The following is a 21,998-nucleotide window of genomic DNA, read 5'->3' as shown; positions in this document are numbered from 1 at the left end:
TATGTGGGGCACTGAGCAAAGGCTGGAGAGGAGGACTGTGGTCGAGGGGAATCAAGTGGCAAGGTTCAAGAGAAGGAGACTGTTGTGACAATGGCCAATGCTGAACTAAAGAATTCATTCTGGTTTGCCGAGTAGTCAAATCCAGGCCCGGCTCTAGGTAGACCCCCGGTGGCGCAGGGCACCATGGCGCCGGCCCGCCAGAAAGGCGCCGCGAGCTGCGCCCGCTGGCCGGCCGATCCGCCGGTCCGCCACGCAGCGGCGCCCACCCGCCCATCGCACTGGGAAACGGGGCGGGAGGGCGCCAGAGATCGCGCTGTGCCTGCCCGCCCCGCCCGCCGCTGCGCCCGCCCGCCGCGCTGGGAAACGGGGCGGGAGGGCGCCGGAGAGATCCGGAGCACCACAGCGGCAGGGGCATTTAAGACGGCCCTGGTCAAATCTGTACCCCATGCAAAAAATTTAAAGTAGTTCCTGACTAGGCGCTGTGTCATGGATGACCTCCATGTGAATGTTCTGAACCTGCAGCTCACAGAGTAGTGAGAAGCCTCAGATGAGATAGCAAAGTAGCAGATACCAAGGAGCTACGAGCCCTTGTGCTGGAGAATGGAAACAGTGGAGAAAATGATTCCCTTTTCCAGGTTTCTGACAATAGCACTTATGCTTCTTTGCTGCAGAACAGTAGCAAAGATCCAGGAAGAAGCTGCTTTTCATCTTCAGAAACAGCCTTTATATTGGATCAGATTTAAAAGCAAAACCTTGCTTGCTGTCAAGGATAAAAAGAACCCTACATTATTTTTTCATGGGGCAGGAGTGTACCTAGTTATGCTGAGGTCTCGGTGAAGTGATTTCTAATCATCTAAATTTCTTCATAGCATGAGTCACTTTATTTCCTGCCCTAAGCTACTAACTAGTACTACTGGTTGACACACGCTGTTTCCCATTCTAGAAATGGCTGCATTACAGCCATTTGTGAAACGATATTTGAGTTTGATCGACACAGACTGATGTAGCTGTATGGCCTTTTTGTTCATATGGCTCCCTGCATTTGGGAAATGTAATGTGTTGGGGAAGATTTACTGAGCATTTAAAAAAATGTTTGGGGGGAAATCCGAGGCAACCCATTAAAACATGTTTTATTACAGCTTCAAGAACAGTTAAATCAAAGGAATCGGCTGCCAAATGAAGTTGTGTAATTGCTATCACTAGAGATTTGTCAAGGCTAAGTGTGCGCGTGCGCATGAGTGCGCATATCTGGGAGAGTATGAAATCAGTCTTGCCGCAAAGTGAAATGAGATTAAATCATTTGCCATTGGCATATCCCTACTGAAATAATTTCCTCCATGCTGCTGACCTTATACCAGCCTGAGCTGCTTCAGCAAAGGGGTATCCAGATAGCCAAGAGGATTATATCCCTAAACTCATCCCTCTTTTCTTTGCCTTCCCTCCATCCTTTCAAGTTGGAATAAAATGAAGCACATGTGAAAGGCAAAGAAAATGGAGCCCAGATTGATGTGACCTTTATTATTTTAACAGCATCTTTCAGCACAATTTACAGAGTTGCAGGGCTGCAAGGAACAGAGTTGGAGTATAAAATAACATAAATAAATAGAAGAGGAACCAAGGAGCTCAGCAAAAAACAGTTGGAATCAGGCAATGAAGGGTGCATGAAGGGTTGAGATTGGTCAATGCCTTTATGCTTCAGCCACCAAGGTTGAGAATTCTGGAGGAAAAAGAGAGAGGAAGAGGAGACAGTCAAGTTTGCACCCTATGAGGGCTGTGACGAAAAGGACCATCCTCGTTGTTCATGTCTTCTGAGATCCAGTATGTTTTTCTGGACACAGTTGTCAAATCACCAATTTCACTGGCGTCAGGAGCACAATAAGGGAGTAAATGTTTTAAGGCAGTCTTCGCCAACTTGGTCCCCTCTCCAATGTTTTGGACTAAAACTCCCATGATCAGCCCCAGCCAGCATAGCTGTGGGGCCTGGAGCTGATGGGAGTTGTAGTCCAAAGCATCTGGAGGTGGTAGGTTTTATTTCTCTTTACCCGGTAAAAAACCACTCATTTCACTTCGTCGTTTGCTGACAATTCATAGAATTGTAGAGTTGGAGTGGACCAAAAGGATCATCTAGTTCTATCCCCCAGTTAAGTTGCCAGGTTGGGATGCAAGAGATTTGGCATTGTTAGGTTTGTACACAGCTCCCACCCTGCAAGCTGACCTGAACTGGGAGAGCCTCAACCTGCATCGACCTGAGGACTGGGCTAATGTTTAATTAGGGTTCACAATTAAACATATGGTCAGGCAAGGAGCAGGATGGGGAAGGAGGTGCAGCCTCTCCCCATCACCACCATTGTGCTGAGAATAGGTTGGTCGAATCCTGCAGAGTGGTACTTCACAAGTACCTTCTCTGCAGGGAAGCCGCTTCTGAAGGAGTACCCTGTAGTCTACAGGATTTAATTTTTCAGGGGGCCTGCATCTCCACAGCACATTTCTGTGAGTTTGGTGTGTGCCTCACTTTCTCCTTGGTTTCTCAGCTGCTCTCCTTGCCTCTGTGGAGTCTTAGGGCAGAAGGGTTCCTGCACACACCACCCAATTCAAAGCAACCAGGAAAAGGTTAGAGACATTAGCTCCCAACAATATTGACACCCCCATTTCCTAGTCCCTATGCAAATCGAGAGACCCATCTAGACTGACTTTTATTGGCTTGCTTAGAGATCTGTTTCGAAGGGCCACCTTAGTAGATCTCCATCTCCTTCTTGGACTTGTTTTTGCATCTTAATGACCATGGAAGACTGCCAGATCAGCACATGACATGTCTCTCTCTGTTCCTATGGCCAAAGACACAACTGAAGTGCTGGCTCTGGGATACATGCCAACTCCTGTTTCTAGTACTGTACTGTACACCAATATGACCTAGATTTATGAATCATGCATTTCCCCTGGCATGCTTCATGGAAAGAGGTGGTGGCACAAGAATACAAACATGGTCACAGTAGATCGAAAAGGGTGGAGGAGGGTGTCTTTTTCCAATGTATGCATATACCTAACACATATACAGACATGCTCTCCTGGCAGATTAATCAACAGCAGGAAGCTAAAGCCGTGTCCCTTTGCCTTACTTCACATCCTTCACCCTCAGCTGTGAGTAGCAAAGGTGGCAATGATGCTAAATTGCCAACTGCATGTGAACTGGCATTAACTCTTTGCTCAGACCCCTGGGTTGCTGCTAGGACCCACTGGTGCTGACACCTGCCCTGGGTTGCCTGACTTGGTCTAGGAGCCACAATTTTAGTTTCCTCCAATGCCCACAATGTAGCAGTGCTCTGTGGGATATTTTTATGCAGTCAAATCAACAATGTGTGTTTTGCCAGATAGGCACATGAAAGAGCTGAGGCTCACAGAGCTTTCCTGTAAACTTGCTAGAGAGGTCACTTCCCTGTTGCCCTGACAGGCAGAATCAAGACCACAATTTTAAGCAGTATTTCAGATGCCCAGATGGTGCATGATAAGGAGAGTGAAACCGCAGCCCAGATTCATGAGAGTCTGGAAGTTTCATGTGGATTTGCAAACAAATAATGAAGGAAAATAAAAAAAATTCCTTCAGTAGCACCTTAAAGACCAACTAAGACTTAGTTGGTCTTTAAGGTGCTACTGAAGGAATTTTTTTATTTTACTTCGATCCAGACCAACACGGCTACCTACCTGTAACCAAATAATGAAGGGTTTGCTTAAATTGAGACTGAAGTCTAAGCCAGATTATGCTAAACATGTGACAGAGTTCTTGAGAGAGAGGAGAGATCCAAAGCAGACACTCAGGGGCCTTGTAGGAAATTAAAATGGTGGCTAAGACACATGGGCGTACCCAGGATCAAAGCTAGGGGGGCACACCAGCCACGCGCTCCCAGCCATGCCCCCAGCCACCCGATTGGCTAGCTGGCAATGACATGGCCAGGATCCCCCCAGGAGGCATGGCCAATGTCCACACCCCACAGAGGAAAGGGGGCCGTTTGCAAGGCAGCACACGGAGCCACCCGCACTAGCACTCCTGCCTCACCCGCTCCTTTAATGGCAGCGGTGACTAAAACGAGGCAGCAGCAGCGAAGCTGCCTCCATTGAAGGAAAAAACCTGGACCTGGACCTGGGCTAACTTCAGCCCACACTCTTTCAAGTCACAGCGAGCACAGCACAGAAAGTGCTGCCCCACAATGCTCCACGGCACTTCATTTGCAAATGAGGTGCCACAGAGCATTGTGGGGCAGCACTTTCTGTGCTGTGCTCGCTGTGACTTGAAGGAGTGTGGGCTGAAGTTAGCCCAGATCCAGGTCCAGGTTTTTTTCAACAGAGGCAGCTTTGCTGCCGCTGCCGCCGTTTCGCTTCAGGCTGAAGCGGAGCACAGCAGGCAGTGTCCCTGCCTGTCCTCTCTAGCTGCCCCCCTGCCCCATGCTGGGTACGCCCATGCTAAGACATGATTCTTTTGTTGTCTGCTGCCATTGCCAAGTAAGCTTGTCAGGACTTGTTGACCTAGGAGAAGTCCTATCTCACAGTGCTCTGTCAAGGTTCCCCTCGTGCCTGAAGTCAGCTGTCCTTTTCCTCTGAAGCCTGCCCTTTCACCCAAGTCCCGTCACTTTAGACTACCATTTCTCACCTTCTGATAACTGTGCCCCACTTTTGTTCTGAATTAAAAATGGAGATACACCTCACCCTTATACCCAGGAGACACTTTAGACAATGACAGAATGAGAGGAACTCACTCTCTGAGGTATATGTTTGCATGATTGACTGTTCTGCCCCAAAGGATGTGTCCCCAAAGCCACGACTCTTGCAGAGATGCAGTGGGCAGCCTCCTGCAAAGAGAGCTTGGTGTGCCGCTGCACCTTTGCAGGGTAAATGATTGCCTAACTTCCAGTGCAATGATGTGGCAGAATGACTGATTGGAGGGAAATGGCAGAGATGCAGTGGACAACCTCTTTGGAAACCAGTTGCCTTGGGGTAACAGGAGTATTCAATTACTGAATCAACATCTTTCTTGTTTCTTATTTCTTGCATCCCAGCATGCATTTTGAAAATCTTTCCTATACAATGCATGGTTGTTCTTGGTATTATTTCTGACCTGCTGGCGTTACACTTGAACTCTCCAGGCAAAGCACCTACCATCAACACCGATTTTGCCATCTCCATCTTTATCTCCAGCGGCCAAGAATTCCTTGGTTTCTTTATCAGTCAGGTCCCTGGCGTCAGGGGTAAAGCCCTTCAATACAAACCTATGAATGAGAAGAATGGGGGAGGGGGAGAGGAAGCTAATTCATGAGATCTCAGAGTTACCCAGCTTTTAAATTTTATGCATGTGGCACATATTTGCTATCTAAATGTGCAGACAGCTTTTCCTCCGAAAGGTGCTCCAAAGTGGTTCAAGGAACAGAATAAAAACCCAATCAAACATAATTTTGTTCCATTTTTAAAACATTTCACAATAAAAAAAGTAGGGCAGCACTGAAAATGGCAGAACAGGAATTAAGCCATATGTGAGGGTCAGGTAGAGCAAATGCACATCCACCAGATACTGAAAGGCCTTGGGGTTAGTATTGCAGGTCTATTTAGTGAAGAAATACCATACTCCAAGCATAATCATAAAAATAAAAGTAACAGGACCAGTGGTCGGGGAAGATGGGAATTGTAGTCCAAAACATCTGGAGGGCCGAAGTTTGGTAATGCCTGCTCTTGAGAGTCCCATGGACTGCAAGAAGATCAAACCTATCCATTCTGAAGGAAATCAGCCCTGAGTGCTCACTGGAAGGACAGATCCTGAAGCTGAGGCTCCAATACTTTGGCCACCTCATGAGAAGAGAAGACTCCCTGGAAAAGACCCTGATGTTGGGAAAAATTGGAGGGCACAAGGAGAAGGGGACAACAGAGGACGAGATGGTTGGACAGTGTTCTCAAAGCTACCAACATGAGTTTGACCAAACTGCGGGAGGCAGTGGAAGACAGGAGTGCCTGGTGTGCTATGGTCCATGGGGTCACGAAGTCTCGGACACGACTAAAAGACTAAACAACAACAACAAGTGTTGTATATGGGACAATGTACTGGTACTTCCTAAGGTTCAAAGGGCTTTCAAGGTCAAAACTAGTGCTTGAATTTAGCCCAGAAGCAGACTAGCACAAAGGTAGCCAATGTAGTGCCTTCCAGATGTCAGAGTACAACTCTCATAACCCCTGTCCATTGGCTATCCTAGGTAGGATGATGAGTGTTGTTATCCCACAACAACTGGCTACTCCTGGGCAAGTAACTAGTGGAGCTTTCAGAGGATCAGTGTTACATCCCCCCCCCCCCGGTGGATAGTACCATGTAAAGGTCACACTGCCTCCTTCTGGACCATCTGATGTTTTTAGATTGTCTTCAAGAAGAGCCTCACAGAAGGCATGTTCCTATAGTCAAGTGGAGTGGTTTACTATAACATGCATAATGATTAGAGCAGTGTTTCTCAACCAGTGTGCCTCCAGATGTTTTGGGACTACAACTCCCATCATCCCTAGCTAGCAAGACCAGTGGTCAGGAATGATGGGAGTTGTAGTCCCAAAACATCTGGAGGCACACTGGTTGAGAAACACTGGATTAGAGCTGTCTTTCCTATTGGGCTTAGTGGCACATTGTGCCAGGGTGCCGGCCTCTCAGGGGCACCCCAGTGAGTGGGGGAGCTATGCAGATTTGCCGGCAGCCTTCCCTTTCCCTGCACGCACGCCAGCTGCTCCCCGTCAACCATATGGCTGGCGGGTGTGCAGCTTGCCTCCCAAGCCTCCGCGGGAGGAGAGTGATCCCTGCAGAGGCTTGATAACGCTTGGAAACGGGGGGGGGAGGGCACTGGAGGGATCTTTGCACCACGGTGCCAGATATGCTTAAGACGGCCTTGATAATGATGGCTAAGTCCCTGGTCTCCAGGAAAGGGTACAGCTGGCATATCAACCACAGGTGAGGGAACACGCTCCTGGCTAGAGTTGTCACCTGAACATCTGAAGCTAAGAGCACCCCTAAACCTGCAAACTTAAGGAGGGGTGTGACCCTTTTCACAAATCAGCATTTTCCCCAAGAACCACCATCAATACCTCTACCTCTGCCTTTGGCTTGCCTGGATTGAGTGTCTGTGGATTTGCTCTCATTCTGTCTTTTACTGAGCTCAAGCACAACAGGCTAACATGGAGAGGAACAGTTGGCCCTGTCCTGCCTCGTGAGGGTGACCTTCCTAATGTCGCTGAAAGAGAGGAAATTGTCACATGAGGCTGCTTCAGGTGGAAGAGAGTCTCACAAGGGAAAGCTCTATTTCAGATGCTTCAGCAGTTATTTCAAGCCACGTTACAGATTCCTTCCATCCGTCGTTCTCTTTTGAGAATACTCCTCTTTTTAAGTGCTTACTTCGTGAGCTCAGCCCTTGCAAGCAGGGCTGTAGCTGGGTGGGGGCAAAGGCTGCAAGTCGTCGTCCCCCCCGGGATAATCCAGATCCCCTTCATTGAATTTTCATCTTTCATCTAAAAAATAAAAAGGCTATAGCCCTCTTACTTGCAAAGATATAAGGGAAAATAACATGCAGGCAATATTGGATCCAGTAAGAAGGCAAACAACTCCAACCCAATCGGCACTTGGCACTGACTTTTTAATTTTTTCTATTAACATGAAATGTTATTAAAATGTTTTAATAAATGATATACCTTTAGGCTGCAGTCCTAAACAGCAAGCCTGATTTAGGCATACATAGGGTCGCACTAATATTTTTGATTAGACTATGTCAATTTCTGCTGCTCTGCTCTGCTCTCCAGTTTAGACTGGAGAAGAAAAGACTGAGAGGGGAGACATGATGACACTCTTCCAATACCTGAAGGATTGTCACACGGTAGAGAAGAAAGACTTGTTATCCAGTACCCTGGAGGGCAGGGTATACCTAATGGGCTTCTATGAGATGAGGGTAGATTTTGGTTGATCATTAAGAGAAACTTCTAAAAAGCAGGAACAGTTTGATGTTGGAACTAATTACTGGGGGTGGGAGTCTCCCTCCCCAGGGGTCTTTCTGCAGAAGCTGGACATCCAACTCTTGGATATGCTCTTGCTTTGGATTTCCAGCCTCAAGAAGGCTGGGCAAGATGGCCTACAAGACTCCTCCAAGTATATGATTCTATGACATAGGACTTGAATGGAGAACCTTTGGCCCTCCAGAAGTTACTGAACTACAACTCCTATCAGCCCCAGCAAGCATGGTCAATGGCTAGGGGTGATGGGAGTTGTAGTTCAGCAACATCTTGAGGGGCAAAGGTTCCCCACACCTGATTTAGGATTACCCTTAGCCCTTAGGATGAGAGCCTTTAGTATGACTTAGGATGTAACCTTAGTCCTTCTTCCCCCATGTCTGGCTACAGAACTGAATTTAAAATCACAGGCTCTTACTCTTGGTTGAGCTCTTGGATCTGCATTGGTTGTATTTCACCAGTCAAAAATAAGAACGAACATTGAATAAACTTAGCTTATCTTGGTTGGGACATGTGACAACAGTTTTTCATAAAGCAGGCCTTATTACAAAACAATATATCCCTTTGTATCCTAAAATTGCACTTCTATCACACTTAAACAGCTCAGAACCACTTGCAATACCTAAAGGATTGCCTCTCCCCATATAAACCACCCCAGACCCTGAGATCATCATCAGAGGCCCTTCTTCATGTGCCTCCTCCACAAGAGGAACATGAGTTTTCTGCAGTGGCTTCCCATTTGTGGAATGCTCTATGCAAGGTTTGTCTGACACCTTCATTATACACCTTTAGGTGCCAGGCAAAAATGTTCCTTTTCAGCAAGGCCTTTGGCTGATTAACATCCTACATCATTTAAATGTGTGCGGTGTGTGTGTGTGTGTTATTTATTGGCTTGTTTTGTTCTTGTTCTTGTTTTTATTATGCACTTTATGGTTTTATTCTGTGAACCGCCCTGAGATCTTTGGATGAAGGACAGTATATCAAATATAAACAAACAACTATTCAGAAACTGTTCCACAACTTTCCCACAAGGATCTCATCACTCACCTGATGATTGAAGTTTGAAGTTTGACTTACTATTGCAAGGTATTGGTTTTGGAATATATATATATATATATATATATATATATATATATATATATATCAGAATAATATTGGAGAAAACTGGGTATTGGAACCTGCTTAACCTAAATCATATATCCCAGTTTCCAGCGGCCTTTTAAAGTACGCTTCATGCAGAGTATGGGAAACAGGGGGGGGGGGCGCCGGAGAGATCCGGTGCACCATGGCGCCAGGGGCGCTTAAGACGGCCCTGTTGACCTGGCTAAGAAAACACCACCAAGAGCGTAGGGAATTATCTCCCTTATATGAAACCCCTTACTAGCTGCACGCTTGTAAAAGCATGCAGATGAAAATACAAATGGTTGGGTTTCTTTAACTGAAAAACAAACTGACTCTAAAGAGACTTTAAAGATAAATGCTTTCTCTCTTAGCAACTTTATCTACCCACAAACCATTCCAAACCTCCCACAAACTCCCACATAACTCCCATTAAACTACCCAAGAATTAACAGCAAACTAGCTTTATAACTAAGCAACTCTCATACTAAGATTCAACTGGGAATCTCTTAAACTGAGAGTCTCTCTTACTAAGATTCAACTAAGAATCTCTTAAACTGAGAATTAAATCACACAGAGATATTCAACTGAGAGAGTGATCTACTAAGAGATACATTCAACTAAGAGATCTAACTAAGAGATGCAGAAGGCTTTCTGGCAGAGCCTTATATACAAGGAGCAGAGCCCACGCCTGTGAGCAATTAACAGAAATCACCGGCACCTGTTTCTCTTAAACAGACAGTATTTACATTAGACCGGCTCTAAAGTAACTTGACTATTCAAAAAATCCAACAATTGGAAGACACTAAATGCAGACTTACTGCATTTGAGCTCTGGGTCTCACAACTCTGGGACTGAATATTACTGGAGAAACTGACAACCCTTGTCTGAGAGAGTTGAAGAGAAAAGAAAACTACTACTTTCTGATTAACCCGGCATAGTTTCATTACATATGCAACATCTATAGAACATTGTTATAGGCTTCCAGGGCACAAGGCAACTTGTGGAATGTTACCTTCGATTAAAAACTGAAATGACTTAAAAGCTAAATGAAATTAAAGAGACATTTGGTGCTTCTTCTTGGGTGGGTGGGAAGGTTGATTGTTGATGGCTTCTCCTTGTATAAATAAGTGAAAACAAAATGTTTTGAGGGTGGGCAGCAAAAAGATCAATTAATGTTTAGGTATGAGGCATTGTGGACATTGCCTTTTCTGTTGGCTGATATTAGTCATATGATGGCAGGTAGCTCAACATCTTCTATGCATATATTGATATGACCAGATGCTGACATGTCTAAGTCCATGCTGCACATTATTTCTACAACCCATATTTTAGCTGGTATATGAGAGGAACATGAATCTTTCCTTACTTTAGTTCATCCAGCTCAATGTAACCGCTTTGATCTTTGTCCAGAATGTGGAAAACTTTCTTCACATCTTCTTTGCTCTTAGCTTTCAATCCCACCAGCTGAATGAACTTCTTGTAGTTAAAAGAATCGGCAGCTGCAGGAAGATGGAGAATTGAACAGGGCACCTCAGTTTTAGAGTGGCTGGCAAGGCACTTTAGCAACCTTAACTCTTTAACCCCCAAAGGGCCCATTCATATTTCAATTTTCAGATGGCATGAGGTTGGTTAATCCATGTCTGCTCCTTGGTAGTGACAGCAACAACACCAGAGGATGCTTGCATGTGCGAATGGGCCACCGTAGGTCTAGCACCACGCAGTGCTTTCCAGTGGAGTCAATACGCATTCAATGGCAGGCAGCTAAGTACAGAGAAAATTATTATCTATATTGGAGCAGGAACTAGAACTGTTTGAAAGGCCAGCTCTCTCCCATCCTGTGGGCCTAGTTTGACAAGTGGGCAGCTCTGCTCACCTGTCATTTACCCAATGTCACAATGACATCAGGTGATCCATTTTTGCCTCTGGTGACAATCAGTTGATTGTCAGGCCTTGCAAAGCGCCCCCTGCAATTCATTGCTGGAGCTTGCAAAGCACCAGAGAATTCACATGCATAGATTCCTTTCTCTCCCTGTTGACGGAGACGTAACTAAGATCTTCTAAGTGTATAGTACATGTCTATCAGAGAGGATTTCAATAAACCTATGTCTCCTTTCTTCAGTTATGGAGCTCAACAGCAGGATCCTTAGGAGACCCAAGTAGTGTTCTATCCAAATAGTGACTAGAACCAGAGCTTCTAAGCCAGGCATCCCCAAACTGCAGCCCTCCAGATGTTTTGGCCTACAACTCCCATGATCCCTAGCTAACAGGACCAGTGGTCAGGCATGATGGCAACTGTAGTCCAAAACATCTGGAGGGCCGAAGTTTAGGGATGCCTGTTATAAGCTTTAGCAAAGTTGTTGCATTGTCTACCTTTAGGCCACACCATGGACATAACTGAGAAACTGCACCAGAATGAATTTGGTAATCTGGAAGGTAACTAGTTTCTGCCCCCACACCCATTCCCGCTTGGGGCTGTTGACAAAATAATAGAATTGTAAAGTTGGAATGGACTCTGAGGGTCATCTAGTCCAACTCCCTGCAATGCTGGAATATTTTTGCCCAGTGTGGGGCTCGAACCCACAACCCTGAGATTAAGAGTCTCATGCTTGATGTGCCACAAATGTCTAACAAAGGTCTGTGTGAGCTGGGAACCTAGGAGAAATATTTGTGGTCTAGTCACTTTTGTGGCCGAGTGTGGTGGAAATTATTGATTTTATTATAGCATTTCTGTCCCATGTTTCCCAATGGTTCGAAGCAGTTGGACATCATGAGCTGGGTGGTGGGTGAGAGATACAACTTAAATATTAGCCAATTGTGACTTTGACTTTATTTGAAAGAGACTCACAGAGGTATTGTAGCTCATTGGCCCTGTTATATCCTCACCGACAACTAACACACACATTTCAGAAACCAAGACGGACATTTTTCTGGTCCTCGCTAGCTGTCCATGAGACAGGCACATTTGTAAAGCAGAGACAGGACAGAAAAGACAGGCTTTTGAAAAAGGGTAACTCGGGTCGCTCTGAATGTGGTCTGACCTGGGAGCAAGGGGTGGTGGAAGACACAACATTTCAAACATACCTCCCACCCCTAAGCATCATTGCAGCAGCCCTGCTGCCAGGGAAGACAAGAGGCCTTGTGTTTTACTTGTCATATTTTGAGTCTGTCACCTGCCCTGTACACCTAAGCAGTGGGGTGGTGGTGGTGGAGGAAGTGGAATAGAGATAATAAATAGCCCCACAACTTGTAGTCAGGTGTGCTGATAGATCAAGGTTTTCTCCAAAGGCTCCCCCCCCCCATCATTCCTTGGTATGCATATTATTTAGGGCAGTTACCCAGAGACTGCTGTTTCTTTTTCTCACTCTTGCAAATAAAGGACATCAGAAGCTTAAACGCTTCTGAAATGAAACTTCGGGACCGTCTCGCCAAGGGCTCTAAATCCGGGGGAGGCGCTAGGGAAATCGAACGCAGTGACCTCTAAGAAGTGCCCTGATTAGACCGGCCTCCTTTGATGTGGGCAGCAGCCTTTGTCCGCCACTGCATGCAAATCAAGAGAGAACCAATGAATGAAAAAGAGGGAGAGAGGAGGGGGGTGGGGAATCAGCCCGTTCCTAGAGAGGGACCTGGTCTTCATATTGGCCCGAATTTCCCGCGGGAGCCAGACTGCGAGAGCAATGAAGTGCCAAGGACTAATGCGATTTGCAGACGAGCTCGCCTTCCCTTCGAGTTTTTGGGCTGCTACTGCGATGAGTTTCCTTCCCAGCTCTGCCCTTCGCTTGGGCGTTCTCAGCAAGGTTGCCGCGTGAGCAGGGAGAAGGAGAGGGGGGGGGACAGGTGGGTTGTAGCATGTCCATTCGGGTCGAGGCCAAAAATGTCCTGGTTGGTTGAAAGTTGCTTAGAACACAGCAAATATCTTGTGCAGGCGCTAAGCTTCGGAGAGCTACAGACACCTGGAAAAGGTGGATCTGGCCTAACTGGGGTGTCTCTGCCTTGTGATCCTGGTTTTACATGCTAACCCACATGTTTGAGGGTTTCATGGAATCATGGATTGCAGAGTTGGAAGGACCCCTGAGGATCATCTAGTCCAACCCTCTGCAATGCAGGGATATGCAGCTGTCCCATATGGGGATCGAACCTGTAACCTTGGCGTTACTCTGCGTATCCGTGTGGGCAGGGCCGAATTAAAGGTTTCTCCATTCAGTTCTGTCACTGAAAACTGCCTTACATTGAGTCAAACCATTGGTTCTTCGAACTCAATATTGTCAACACGGACTGGCAGCGGCTCTCCAGGGTTTCAGACAGGAATCTCGCCCAGATTTACCTGGAGATGCCGGAGCAAGCATCGACCCTGGGACCTTCTGCAATCAAGGCAGGCACTCTAACCATTGAGCTATGGCTCTTCCCAGGCCAATGATCTTCATTGACCTTTATTTATATCCCCACCTTAAGTGAACCCAAAGCGGCGTAGATGTGGCTCCCAGGAAGTCTCCTCCAACCCAGGCACTGGCCAGACCCTGGTTTGCGTAGCTTCAGCGAGGCGGTGACCTCACATGCCTCCAGACCCTGACTTGGGAGCGAAGGCGTGCGTCCAAGGAGGGAGCTCTCCGAGTGGGAAATTGGGGAGGTTGGTGCCTCACATCTAAGCAGTGGGGCCGCCAAATCCTGCAGCCGGGTGGGTGGGTGGGTGGATCGAGACCCTTGAGTAAACCCTGTTCTGTCCACAGTCCTGAACCGTGGACAGCAGCTTGCATGTTCAAAAAGCGGGGAAGAAGCCTCTCTTGCAGGCGAAGTTTGGACTTTTGCAGCCACCACACCCGCAGCCCCGCTTAACTGAAACCCACGGAATATTTTTAAAAAGTTATGCATCCTGAAAAGCACACACAGCAAGCAGAGCAAGGAATGCGAGTCCTTGGAAAGATGGAAATTGGGGGTGGATAAGGAGGGGAGGTCGTAGCTGGGGGTGGGGGCTGGGGTGCTGCCTTGCTGCCTTGCTGCCAGAAGGGCTCCAGATTACTCAGGGCTCCCTGTGCCAATCTTTGGGGCTGTCCAAAGGTGGGGAGTTCTCCGCTAGTTGCGGCACAGAGCCCGCCCGCAGTGGATTTTTCTCTTAGCAGTAAAATCAACGAAGCATTGCCTTGCCTTGCTAGAGGTGCTCCGAGGAAGTTAGCAAGCAGAGGAGGACTTGAGCCCCGGACTTGTACCGGCTCAGCTTGGCAATATGCGCCTGCAAAACCCCAACCGCCCCCTTCTCTCCGCATCTCCTTGGGCCGGACTTTGGAAGATATGGGTCCCACTCTCCGCAATGCATCCCCCACCCCACCCCCGGCCACCCCATCTATCCCGCCGGTACTTGGAAGTCTCCGGCGTGGCTCACCTGCAAAGGCTGCCACCGCCTTCTTGATATCGTCAGCGCTGAGCACGTCAGTCATCGCCATCCTTGCAACTGTTGGGAGGGAAAGTGCCAAAAGATTTAAGAAGAAGACGGGAGAGGAGGGGGGCGGGGAGGGAGGGAGAGAGGGGGGAGTGCCCTCCTCATCATTTCTGCTCATATGACCAAAACTGCAGTGCCGGACGGGGATGGCACACCGGGAGAAGGGCTGGAGAAGTGCCAGCCACAAGCAGAAGCAGCAGCAGGAGGAGAGCCACGAGGTTGTGTGTGTGTGCGCGCATCTCTCTGCCAGACGAGCACCAGTTTGCAAAAAAGAGAGGGGCCGGTGCAGGCTAAAGGGGTTGTGGCTGGGGCAAGAGGTTTGGGTACTTTCTCTGCAGCCGCAGTCCCAAGCAGCACCTGGCGTGGCGGGAAAGAGTTGCAGGCAGGAAGCGAGAGACAGTCATGTCAAGGTCAACCTGTCGGCCGGTCCAGGGAAAGATAATGTCGTGGGACAAAAAAACCCGAGGAAGATGCCTTTGGAGCATCTCTTGATGGAGCCAGGATGGGAGGGATAGCGATGTCTATAGACATATCCCTATCTTGGGTGGGAGGGTTTCTAGATTTATATCTAGGATTGGAGCGATATCTATCTATAGATAGATGAAAGTTAGGATGAAAGGGGTAGCTATCTATCTAGGGTATGGGAGGGATCTATCTATATCTCTATATACATCTAAAATATCTATCTGTGTCTAGGTTGGGACTGATACCTCTGTCCTGGGTGGGAGGGAGGGATGTAGGATGTATCTCTAGGTTGAGGGGGCATCGATTCTCCTCTCCTTCTTTCCCAATGATTCCTTACAACAAATCCATAAAGAAGTTTTATGGTGGAGCTTAGCTCCCCCCCCCCGTTTTTTGGTTTTAAAAACAGAGCTTAGTGATTGGCCAAAGTTCACCATCACTGTAAAGATTTGAACCCAAGCCCTCCAGTCAAAGTCCCCCTGCTCTAAGTAGGAGACTTTGTTTATTGATTCTAGGGAAAGGAGAGGATTTCTGCAGGTGTAGCTTTCCCCCAGCCCTGCACACCTTTCCAAATCCCTCTTTCTGCACAGTTATTTAAAGTACAACCCCGCCAACATCACCTACTTCTTCCCGCGGTGTTTCCACCTGTTGGCAAACCAGCAATGGAAATGGTAGAAAACCCACAGATGAACTACAGCATCTCCCGTGTGCTTTAGGGTTCAAACTGCTATCCTGTACTGAGGAGTAAAACCCCACTGAATACAGTGTGGCTTCCTACTGAGTAAATATGCATAGCATTGGGGTTCACAAGGGCCTACTACTTCATAGGCTTGTAGGATCATGCCAAGGGATCTATCTCGTTCAGCGTTCTAACAGTGAATAAACCATATGTTTCTAGGAAGCTCACAAACAGGGCATGGAGACATTTGCCTTGCTTGCCTTCCAGCAGCTGATATTGAGACAATTTGCTTCTGGTCATAGAGGATCTGTTGAGTTATCATGGCTAATAACCATGAATTTCATCCATGAATTTGTCCTGTTTAAAACCCTCATCCTCTGGCAGAGGGTTCCACAGGAATCTACTCACATTTACTTTTATTAGGTGTCACTGAGTTCTAAAATGACAAGAAAAATGTCTCTATGCACTTACTGCTCATCACTCAAGATTTTAAAAATATTGACCATGCAACCACCCTAAACTTATACTAAAAAACTCAGAATGGTTTAGCCTTTGCTACTAGGGGAGGTTCAGAAAAGGGCAACCAACTCCTTAATCATCATGGCTGTCCTTCTCTGCATCTTTCTCAGCTCTAGGATATCTTTTTTTAGATTAAGTGATCAGAAGCCCATGTGATATTTCAGATGTGCTATAGATTTTTTTTATAAACACAACATGAAACACAGCATTTGATTTTCAATCATTTCCTAATGACACCCAACACAGAGGGTAGCATTCAACTAATGTTTACTCAGAGTAGACCTATTGACAATAGAACCAAATTAGACATGATCATTGGTCATTAATTTCAGTGGGTTAAAGTTAGTTGAATACAACTCAGTATTTGATTTTTCAAAACAGCTGCTGCTCACTGAGTGACGTATCCATCAAAACATCAATATCTTTTTCTTGATGAGTGTCAGCCAGTTCAGAACTATCCTATATATACAGAATCATAGAATCATAGAGTTGGAATGTACCCAAGGGTCATATCCCTTGATATCCCACTTTATCACTACCCTAATGCGTCTCAAAGCCACTAACATTCTCCTTTCCCTTCCTCCCCCACAACAAACACTCTGTGAGGTGAGTGGGGCTGAGAGACTTCAGAGAAGTGTGACTAGCCCAAGGTCACCCAGCAGCTGCATGTGGAGACCTGGTTCCCCAGATTATGAGTCTACCGCTCTTAACCACAACACCACACTGGCTCTTGTGGGAGGGAGAGAGGAGGGAGACACAATGAGTTTTAAGAAGCCATTTGAGCATGGGCAAAGGAGCAGCAGATCCCAAAAAGAAGAAGGTATCACATTCTGGAAGTGAGAACTGATAACAGAGAGGAGGAAAAACAAGGACACATATTCCAGAAAAGAAGGAGTGGGAACATAGCAGCCAAAGCAGGAGGTGCATGTGAATGAAGCAATTGCAAAGATGAAAAGTAGAATTTTGCATGCCATGTTGAAAATCAACAGAAGATCATGAAGCCCATAAAGCAAAAGAAAACATTTGCATTGCGGGAAATCAGGAAATAAATTGTGTGGCAGCATTTGCTAAGTGTTGACCACTGAGGGGAGTCATGTAACTCTTTCTATTTTCTCTCACTCAAGATCACCTTCATAAATGTGGTCAAGGGGTGACAGTAGGCTCCCAATATTATATTACTGTACTTTTCTGAGCCTGCCATTTACATCCACAGTGATTCGTTGGAAGCCCTTCTTCATGATAAGCTTCCTAGTTTATTGACTTCACCCCCTTTCTGACATAAAGAGCAGCACTGCCACAGAATGCCCTTCTGCAACCTTCCTATAGCATTTATGTCCAGGGAAAACTGTATTCTCTGTTGATTTCTCCTTGTTCCACCAAGTCCCTGATACACACCACTATCTTCTTTTAGTACCAAGCATTCCAATGTTTCCATTTTGTTTTTGAGGCTTCTGGCATTAACACAGAAGCGCCTTTCAATTGTGTCGTTCTCCAAACAAAATTCCCATATGCAGTTTTGCCATATCATTCTTTGGTATCTTTTTGTTCGTTTGTTTATTACATTTATATACAGTATCATTCTTGCTCCAAGGAGTTCGTTTTATCTCCACAACAGCCCTGCAAAGTAGGTTTGGCTGAAAGAGAGTGACTAGCTCAAGGCCACTCAAGTGAGTTTCACTGACGATTACAGAAATGAAATCGGGTTTCCTAGGTGCTAGTCCAGTGCTCAAACCACTTGGCCACTGTGTCGCCATAAGTGATCTTTCTGCAGAAATATTTGGCTCTATTTGTGCTAATTTTGCCTTATTCCAGAAGAATCAAGTAGCTGCATTCTACACTAGCCCACTGGCCTCTACATCACCCATGCTTGCTGCAAGGCAGGCCACAGATGCATCAAGCTGCCTTTCAACGGTACACAGTAAATATGTCCATCTGCTAGTAAACAGAGGAAGGTCTGGATGGGAGAATCTGCTAACGGGCATTACATGCCTCTCTCCAGTTGCTCAGTGGAGGGGCTGATCCCCAAAGAAGAAATACTCTTGGAAAGCCTGCTCCCAATGTGCAGAAATGCTTTCCAACACTCTGAAATCAATCTTCGGGGAATGAACGCCTCATTTATTTTATGGCTTCCAATAAAAATGTAATGCGTGGCTCCAAGATCACTGGGATCTAAAGAGATACCTATGTCAGCAGTAGGCCCAGGAAGAGAAACAGACTGTCAAGGCTATGGATCTGACAGCATAACCCTGGCCTTGGCTGTCATTTCTGTGCTGAAGTTAACAATATGAAAAAGCAGAGTGACTCTTCCGCATAGTCTTGCAGCACCTTTTATTATTTTCCATGAGATTTTGTAGGCAACAGCACTCCTATTGGTTCTTACTTAGAAGAACCTGTGATATATGCATGTTTAATCTTAAAGGCAGGGCTAGGGTGAGGAACCTGCTACCCATCAAAAGTTATTGAGACTACAACTCCCATCACCCTCGGTGATTGCTTGGGGTTGATGGAAAATGGAGTCCAACAATATCTGGGGGGACCACAGGTTCTCCTGCTCCACTTTAAAACATGGCAACCCTGTTTGCAGCTACTGTGGGCCACATCACTCTTCTATGCTTTCAAAGAGGAAGCAGTTTCAGAAGTAGAGGAAGCTGAAGACTGGGATTTTATCCATCCTCTTCTCCCCTTTATGCACTCTCATCCAGTCCAGGAATTTCCAGTTATCTTCATAGGCCAAAAACTGCACCCAACATTAAATACCCTTTAAAAAAGCGCTTCAGCTGGCCACTTTTACTTTGAAGCAAAAACTGCCATGGAGCATCCAATCCAGATCTGGATGGGGTCCACACCAGTTTGCCTCTTGAAAACCCTCCCCAGTCAAACACACCTAACTATAGGAAATGCGCCCAGATCTCCTGACTGCGGAAAGGAAAGGTGACACGCAATGGTTCTCCTCCTGTCACTGCTTGTTGTTAAGAGCATAGCTGCCAAGTTTTCCCTTTTCTCGCGAGGAAGCCTATTCAGCATAAGGGAAAATCCCTTTAAAAAAGGGATAACTTGGCAGCTATGGTTAAGAGGAAGAGGAAGAGCTCTGTGAAACTCCCGAACCGCGTGAAATTCCGGTCAAACATAACTTTCTTGCTACCACCAGCTGTTCCTCTGCCTGGTATGAGGTTGCAAAACAGTTGTGTGTGTGTGTGTGTAAAACTATTGCTGCTTTATTGCGGATCTGTAGGAGAATGCAGGTTTTCCAGTGACACAGAACTCTTTGTCGGGCAGTAAAGTGGTCCCACACAAATCACATCTTGAGGTCCTATTTTAACAGCGAAAGGGCGTGTTGGGGATGCAGATCACTCACCATGGTTTGCCTCTCTTTCCCCAGTGCTTCTCTCCCCCCCCCGTCCCAGCTTCAGTACAGAAGAGAGAGAAATGCGTGGGTCTCCGCGGAAGCAGTAAGGACGCCCATTGGGGATTGGGAGAAGTTTCACTTGCACCCTTTATCCGCGCGTCCCTTTTTGCTGTTAAAATCAGAGCCCCCCACCTCGTTTCTTTCTACCCGATTGTGTCAGCAGATCCTGGTTTAAACACAGTTTGACCTGTCGCCGTGGCGTCTGGTTTCCCTCCAAAGCATCCCAGGTTGTAACTTCGGTCTCTTTTTCTCCCACCACCCGCCCCCCACTGCTCCCGATTTGGAGAAGGCGGCTAAGTAGATCCTTGGAAAACTCGGTCTTTCCATCCAGAGAGAGAGAGAGAGAGAGAAGCGGGAAGGAAGGAACTTGGTGGTGTTGACGCAGCAGCAGCACCTGTTCCCTACGATACACCCGATACTTTCTGCCCTGGTTGCCGAGGCCCTTACTCAGCAACCCCTTGCACTCAGGCGCCGCTCGGGTCACGGTGCGCCAAATCTTCTCTTGACCGCCCGCCAGACCGCAGAGATGCTCGGCTTGCCGCTGCTGCTGCGAGCGAGCGGGACTCGAGTTTCGCACCCACTCCGCTCAGGTGAAGGTGCGGTTACCTTTAGACTGAGGACTGCAACCCGAGGCCCGCCTCCAGCCTACGCTTTTGCTAGCCTATCCGCAAGTAGCCAAGCCGGACTGACGCTCCTCCGGCGCAAACCTCCAGAAAAGATGGAGGTGATAGGAGGCCAAGAAAGAGATGCCCTTTATTCCCCTGCTCCCGTTTCCGAGGTTAACAAGGAGTTACCAACGCCCCCAAGGGGGGAGGACTAGAAAGAAAGCAAAGCAATTACATAAAGAAAAATCCAGCGGAGGGTGGGTCTTTGGCATGAAACCAAATGATGTGGGCGATGGTTGAGCCACCTTTGCTGGCAAAGTTAAGAAAACAAGCGTTAGCGTAACACAGGATTCTTCGTCAAGGAACAATCGCTTCTTTAGGCTTTAAGGAACCGATGCAAGGAAAAATGTTGGACCTTACATTAATTTAAAAAACTACATAAGAACTGTTCTAGTAACCATCTGTGCAAACTTCTCCAGTCCAACTTATTTTGGGGGTGAGTGGGGAAGCCTCTTTCAAGTAGGGCAACGTAAAGCGTGGGGAAAGCTAACAGGGTTCTACCACATACACACTCACGAAAAGCGAACCTATTTTGTAACATAAAGCATTGCTCTTCTTGTTTTCGCAAGTTGAGAGTTGGGCTCGAACCTCTGAGGTTTCAAGAGAACCGCCGCAGCATGCACTCACTCACTCACTCACTCACTCACTCACTCACTCACTCTCTCTCTCTCTCTCTCTCTCTCTCTCTCTCTCTCTCTCTCTCTCTCTCTCTCTCGAGGGCAAAACGCACCCAAAACATCCGGGTTGCAATCATCTTCGGGGTAACAAGAGCGCACGAGGGCCCAGCTAAACAGGCAGCAGATGAGGGCGCTTGGCAATCCCTTACTCAAAGCGATTATAAATTCCCTAATCTCGGACTTTCCACGCCCAAATACGCACCGGGATCAGATGCACGCCTCCTCCCTTCTCTCTCGCTTCAAAATAGGCCTTTTAAAGGCACACCATGGTTGAGTTATATCTCTACTTCCTGTGCTTTCTCAATAAACCCCGTTTCCCGGCCCCCCCTACGATCGCCTTGCTGGAGATGGAGAAAAAGAAGCAGCCCCCAGCTTCTTCTAACGCGGTGGATACTTCTGTTTTATTGGGGTGGGAGAGTTGTACCGTGCAGGTAGAGAGAGAAACCGCACCTTTAGAGACCCCCCGTTCCCCAAACCCAAACCCACAGATGAATCCTCCTTGGAGTAACGGGATCCACTCTCTCAGCCTCCATTCCTGAAACTTACCTGTCTAATGTTTGTGCCAGGCGCGCGCTAGGAAAGGCTGGTGGGTTTTTGAAGGTGCTCACACAGGAAGGTGAAACCCCGGGTGGGCACCCCACTTATATAGGCTCCTTGCCTCTTCTATTTCGGGAAGGCGATGTCCCCCTCCTCGCCGGTGTCAGATACTCAGGGACGGTGATGGCAGTATCACATTTACCTTTCCCTAACTAATCAAGCGGCACTATTAATAATCCTTGGCACCCACCTTCCTCTCGCTCCCGAAACCTATTACATCGGCAATCTGGCGGGACGCTCTGATGAAACTTCCATTTATTTGTCCCCGGAGAATCGAAATGACATCCCGTCCCGGCGCGGCTATTTAAACTGTGTGCCAAACGGGAGGAAGGATGGGATTGATTGGAGGAGCCCCCGCGCAGAGCGGCCACACCTGGGTGGGGAGGAAAGAACTAGGGCAGAGCTGCCGCCTCTGTCAAGGCAGGTACGG

The 21,998-nt window shown here is 47.2% G+C and overlaps 1 protein-coding gene across 2 annotated transcripts; it reads right to left on the bottom strand.

Annotated features, from left to right (window-relative positions):
* Positions 1 to 1,478: 1,478 nt before the first annotated feature.
* PVALB (parvalbumin) lies at positions 1,479 to 21,647 on the bottom strand. 2 transcript variants are annotated; one of them, XM_088676965.1, is made up of 5 exons: positions 19,817 to 19,934; positions 14,507 to 14,575; positions 10,499 to 10,631; positions 5,149 to 5,258; positions 1,479 to 1,717 (listed from the first exon to the last, which is right to left on the bottom strand). In XM_088676965.1, exons 2-5 carry the CDS (start codon positions 14,565 to 14,567, stop codon positions 1,689 to 1,691), a joined length of 333 nt encoding a protein of 110 aa, XP_088533091.1. In that variant the 5' UTR covers positions 14,568 to 14,575; positions 19,817 to 19,934; the 3' UTR covers positions 1,479 to 1,688. The 2 variants fall into 2 exon arrangements, with proteins under 2 accessions (XP_088533091.1, XP_034983748.1); XM_035127857.3 differs by lacking the exon at positions 19,817 to 19,934 and adding an exon at positions 21,518 to 21,647 and having other exon boundaries at positions 1,480 to 1,717.
* Positions 21,648 to 21,998: the final 351 nt, after the last annotated feature.

The sequence above is a fragment of the Zootoca vivipara genome, chromosome 9, assembly GCF_965207765.1.
Source record: "Zootoca vivipara chromosome 9, rZooViv2.hap1.1, whole genome shotgun sequence".
Taxonomy (NCBI): Eukaryota; Metazoa; Chordata; class Lepidosauria; order Squamata; family Lacertidae; genus Zootoca; species Zootoca vivipara.
Note: the sequence above shows the minus strand (reverse complement) of the source record. Positions and strands in the feature narration are given on the sequence as shown.

Excerpts from the sequence above, each read along its gene's own strand:
- PVALB (XM_035127857.3), bottom strand. The coding sequence starts at position 14,567 with ATGGCGATGACTGACGTGCTCAGCGCTGACGATATCAAGAAGGCGGTG. Across the intron at positions 5,259-10,498 it reads ATTGAGCTGGATGAACTAAA|GTTTGTATTGAAGGGCTTTA; the intron begins GTAAGGAAAGAT and ends TCTCATTCATAG. Across the intron at positions 1,718-5,148 it reads TGGCAAAATCGGTGTTGATG|AATTCTCAACCTTGGTGGCT; the intron begins GTAGGTGCTTTG and ends TTTTTCCTCCAG.